Source organism: Bison bison, unplaced genomic scaffold (assembly GCF_000754665.1).
Source record: "Bison bison bison isolate TAMUID 2011002044 unplaced genomic scaffold, Bison_UMD1.0 scf7180017864456, whole genome shotgun sequence".
NCBI lineage: Eukaryota > Metazoa > Chordata > Mammalia > Artiodactyla > Bovidae > Bison > Bison bison.
In genome coordinates this window covers 16051763-16057494 of record NW_011495018.1, presented here as the reverse complement: position 1 = coordinate 16057494, position 5732 = coordinate 16051763, and the positions used below count along the sequence as shown (strand labels likewise).

At 33.9% G+C, this 5732-nt stretch overlaps 1 protein-coding gene across 1 annotated transcript in view; it reads left to right on the top strand.

Moving 5' to 3' along the window:
* Positions 1-5420, top strand: part of TRUB1 (TruB pseudouridine (psi) synthase family member 1) — a 32830-nt gene extending 27410 nt beyond the window's left edge. The window contains exons 8-9 of the mRNA XM_010859294.1: positions 2032-2088; positions 2872-5420. Of these exons, the coding sequence (XP_010857596.1) occupies positions 2032-2088; positions 2872-3131 (317 nt within the window). The 3' untranslated portion in view covers positions 3132-5420. The remainder of the gene's footprint in view (positions 1-2031; positions 2089-2871) is intronic.
* The last annotated feature ends 312 nt before the right edge of the window (positions 5421-5732 follow it).

The window sequence follows — 5732 nt, the reverse complement described above, 5'->3', positions numbered from 1 at the left end:
GGGGCAAGAGGAGAAGGGGACGACAGAGGATGAGATGGCTGGATGGCATCACTGACTCGATGGACATGAGTCTGAGTGAACTCCGGGAGTTGGTGATGGACAGGGAGGCCTGGCGTGCTGCGATTCATGGGGTCACAAAGAGTTGGACACGACTGAGTGACTGATCTGATCTGATCTGATCTGATGGCTATATAGGGGTTCAGAGTTGTCCTAAATCATCTGAGTTTCTTATATTATCTTGCTATAAAATTGTAAGTAACATACTTTGGATCTCTATAGAGAAGAGTAGGTAAGGAATACATATTTTCAAAATTTTGTATTTTCTATTTTATTGTCTTATGAATACTTGTTTCCCATTTTGGCTAGTACCTGATAGTCTATTCTCAGTTTTTTTATTAATATTTATTTGTCCTTTTAAAACAATGCTTTTTCAGTTTTTGAACAAGAAATTCTAAAAGTTGAGTGATTTTTCTTTCTCTTTGTCACCAACAAATTACTGCTAAAGATCATGAAAATATAGGAATAATGGGTAATGCAGAAATGTATTCTTGGACATATGGTAAAGTTTAATTCAAATGAACAATTTGAATTTATCTATAATCCATATTTGAAATAAATTTACAACCCACAAAGGCTTTCTCTATTGTTTGAAAATTTTATGATCTCCTAGCTAAAGCCCTGAATGTGTAAGAGTTGTGAAAAATCAAAAGCTGTAGTTCTTCTTAATCTTCAGTCTCCCTGAAATTGGCCCTGCTCTTAATTTCATGGTGCATTCTGAATAGGTTGACTTTTAGAAATAATTTCCCAAATCTTTTTTTCTAAACTTTGTTGCTCTTTTTTTCTCCTTTTGAGATTATTATTTAGTGTAAGTTCCTGTAGATTGTGGGTTTTGTACAGTTTTTTTAGGAAGTCACTCCTTAAGTTTCCTGATTCTAAAACATTAGACAAACAATGAAACAAATATGCTAAAAAGTGTTTTACTATGTTCCATGAAAAAGCAGCAGCTGTGTTGGCAAAGCAGATATTATCTATGAAAGTAAAAAAAAACCCTCAAGTTTTTCCAGTCGCATTTGTTCATTGGAGTTTCTAGTAGGCCACATTTGACTCTTTCATCAAAGAGTCACCTTTGATAGCACACCTCCATTTGGTCCTAGTGCTCTTTATTTTTTCTTTAATCTCAGCAGTGGCTCCCAACCTTGAGCTGATAGGGAAAAAAAGAAATTAAAATACTTAGGTGGGGAGTTTTGATTAATTCCCTCAAATAACTTTAGTGTATGCTAAGCTAGAAACAGGTGGAATGTGGTCTTTTCGTGTGGAAATACAGTTCTTTTCAGGATGTCTTGTGGATGAATAAAAATAATCCAGAGCCTTGCTCTTAACCAATAAACTTGTATTAGGCTAAGCTAAGAAGCTGTTTAGACATGCAGTCAGTTCTGGTACATTGTGTAATTGTAAGTTATTTCATGATTTTTTTCAGGAATATTTCCAAAAGAACATTTAAATATGCTGAGTTCTCTCTGTAATATATTACCCCAAACATAATTCCTGCCACTGAAAAGGGAATTTTTGTTTGTTTGTTGTATTTTTCGAGTATGTAAATCTGGAAATATTTTAAAAATCTACAGCTTATGATAGCAAGGCTGAGATGTCTAACCATTTGAAACCTATTAAATGAACAAGATGTGCAAATCTGAAAAAAATTTTTTTAAGTCTGTAGCTCATGATAGCAAAGCTGAGATTTCTAACTATTTAAAACCTATTAAATGAACGAGGCTGAAGTATTAAAGTGGTATGACTTGCCATGTAATTTAAAACATGCTCATGAGTTTCTGCTATTTGCTTTCTCTACACTCTGACTTTTCAGTCTCACACATATGCTACTAGATGAATAATTTATGTTATGGCACATAAATATTTTATCACTCGATTGTTTGCATAGTGCATTTTTACATTTGTTTAGGGGCATCATTTCTATGTAAAGTGGATTTCATAGGAGCTTAGCAATTCACCATGTCACTATTAACATTCCAGATGTCGAATGTGGAGGAGGTTTTTATATCAGAAGCTTGGTCAGTGACATTGGCAAAGGTAAGCATAAAGATGAATTATGAATTACCATTTAGAGAGTAATATTCCTTTTTGATGGGAAGAAGGAATTTTCCGTTTTTCATGTCTCTGAGTACTGGCCTTAGGAACTGTGCCAGTACTGTGCCAGTACTGAAGGCTGTGCTTTCAGCCTTAAAAGCATTCTAGGTTTATGGCAGACAGTTAGCAGCATCCACAGCTGCAGTGAAATGCTTGTAATGGGAGAGAGGAGAAAAAGAGGAACAGAAAATGAAGATGTGAATAGTGAATCTAAGGCCAACATTTTTTTTCAAGCATAAAATGTTTTAACTCAAAAGTAGGGACAAAAAGAAAAGATTACTCCTTTAAAAAAAAATTGTTTTCATTGCTACACGTCAAATTTTTTAAAGCAACCTAGAAGCCATCGTCTTCCTAACAACCGGGAAGTTGGAGATCTGGCCCTGCCATTGGCTGGCTGTGGTGACACGGGACAGGCCTCGTTACCTCATCTGCAAAGTGAGAGTAATATTACCTCAGGAGGTTGCTTCATGGGTTAAGTAAGAAAAGTGAATGCCCGTTCCTTCTAGACTTTAAACCAGTTTATTAGATGAGCTATTAAATATTATTTGGCTACTTAATCATTTCATAATCTCAAGGCTTCTGGTTATTATTTTGGATGATTACAACTTTACATTTAGGGTAGTTTTGAATGGTTTGAATTGAGTCCCTCAGACATTTGAAAAATGATAGACTATGAAATACTAAATCATTTATCATGCATTTTCTTTTCCCCTTTTGTTACCACAGAACTCTCTTCCTGTGCCAATGTGCTAGAGCTGACACGAACCAAACAGGGACCATTCACCCTGGAGGAGCATGCCCTGCCCGAAGACAAATGGACGATTGATGACATTGCACAGTCTCTCCAGCGGTGCTCATCTCTTCTCCCAGCAGAGCTGGCACTTAAAAAATCAAAACCTGAGGAGTCTAATGAGCAAGTTTTGAGCTGTGAGTGTATAACTCTGAATGAGACAAAGGGAGAAGACGATGTAATTAAGACACTTTAAGACTGGCTTGGGATTGTTATCATTTCCTCATTGACATTTGAATCCTGTGTGCAGAATGACAGGCTTCGTGCAAAAGACAAATGATACCTATGGGTTTTTTTTCTTTTTTTGCATGAAGAAAAATGTCCATCATTTATGGTTTCTATGGTGCACAATTTATCTGCTGTACATTATAAATAGCCCTGCAGTTGTTCATTTCTTGTTGTACTATAGAATATTGTCATGCTATTAGATCAGATTCAGGAAAAGCAACTTTCTGATTTTGATCTCTCTTAAAAGTCTTCTCCTATGAAAAAGTTGACCATATTTTCTAATCAGAGGGGAAAAACAATGAGCTACATGTTTCTTTGGTGTCATGAAGTGAATGTGTATTTGTTTCTTTGACTTTATTTTGGCTTCCTGGTGGCTCTGGTTATTGAAACTCCTTAACTATGTTTGAAAAAGCCATTATTTAACTCTTATGTTTTATAGAGTTTATGATTATTAAGAACATTTCTTTAATAATGTTATACTTATCTTGGTAATAGCTGTGTTTGTTTAGATCTTGGAAACTAATAAACTTTTATAACAAATATTTCTAAATGAACCAAATTATTGCTGCTACCACTAATGGAAAGTAAAGAGAAGACTAAATGTTTAATTAAATTCACCTCTACTCCACCATTAGCATAGGACAGCTCCTATGGCTTATGTTTTGGCAGCTATGAGATGTTTTCCTGGTAATCAATACAGTTGACCACCCTGTGCCAATATACTAAATAACCTAATTTTTAAAAATTAAGCTAAAGAATGTGTCTTCAATTAAAAACTTCTTTTCTTTATTTTTTAGTATTTATTTATACCTTTTTCTAGGGTATCAAGCCCCTGGTATTTTTTCAGTTTGCTTTTTCAAATGATGTTTACAAATGCTGAGGTTTGCCGTGTATTTGCAGTTAATCCCTTCTCTTTAAATGTTGAAAAACAGTTGTTCTCAAACATTTTCATTCAAGTGGCCTACTGACAGGTCCCTGTCCCTCTTCACCATAGTTTTGAAAACAGTCACATTCCAAAAGAATAAATTTCATGTATAATGAGTGCTTCATATTTTTGTTATGGGAAAGCAGTATATAATGCAGCCAGTCTGTTCAAATCCCACTGCATTTATTCAAATAAATATAGTTTCAAAGGGAAGAGTTGTTAAATTTTCATCAAATAAGAATTTTTAGATTTTTATGGATTGTCTTTCTTGCAAAGGTAGTTGTTTTGTAACCTCTAACCTCGAAATTTTAAATATGTTAAAGAAAAATGGTCGTATTTGTGGTGAACCTCATATAAACTCAGTCTAAAAAGTTACATGCTTCAGTAGAGCACTTTCAGCGTATTGTCAACATTTTAAAAACGGAACTTTCTTAAATGACACAGAAAATGATAAGGAAAAGAGCTAGTTATCATGATGCCTTAAATAAAACTTCAGACATACAAAGTTGTAAGCTGAGACTTTTACAGCTTTGCTTGTGTCCAGTGCCCTGCAGTTTGCGTAACCAAAGGTGGCGGTGGTTGCCTCTTCCTGTTGGAAAGGGACAAGTCACAGTACGCCTTCGTACATCGCCTGGTATGGAATAGCAAGCACCTGGGGCATCTTGGCTGTTTCTCAACTTAAATTTTGGCATGCATAGTTTGCTAATGGTAAAGAGCATAAATGTTTTGAAAAGACAAGTGACTTTCTGAAATGGTAATCGATCTTTTTCTTTTACTGAAAACACTGAAGAAAATTTTGCCAAATGGAAAAATTACCCGTAATTGTCACCACCTCGCTGAAGTGACTTCAGAACTTTCATTTTGTATTACTCTTTTTTTAACTATTTTTTATTTCATATTATTTGACTATTGGTATTTAGTTTTGATAATGATTATTTAATCTTTTTACTTTATTTAAACCATTTCCCGATTGCTAAATTCTTAAGTTTATTTTCAGTTTTATTAGGATAAGTTCCTGGAAGTGGAATTATTAAATGAAGTAATATAAACAGTTTTATGGTTCTTAGTAAGTTTGCCTTATTGCTTTCCCAGAGAGTAGTAACATTTTACAGTGTTACCATTTGAGTATATCAGTTCACCAGAAGTTTACAGCTTTGAGTGGGGGTTTTATATGTTATTGTTGCTAATTTAGTAAGTTAAAAGAGTTCAAAATTGCCAGTTTACCTCTGTGTGACTTTTTCATATACTTTGTCACTTGTATAAATAAATGTCTTAATGGTTTCTTTATACATTTGTGTGAGTTATTTGTGCAGTAAATACTTGGTAGAAGTATTTTCATGGTCTGTTGTCTTTTTTTATTTTAGTTTCATTTTTCATTTTTACTGACTAAATTTGCTAACTGATTTTAAGAATTCCTTTATAGTTGCCAGATTTATGAGTATGAATAGTTAAAATTTATTGAAAATTAAAAACATTATTAACTTTCATAAGCAGCTGTAACTGATCAAGATGCTCTAAAAAGTTTGACTCGCCCATAAAACAAATTAGTTTTCTCCTGAGTCTGGTATTTATGTACCAATTGCTTCGTTTTTTTCATTTTAGTCAAAATATTACATACCTGTGCCTATGTATTTCATGTCATAA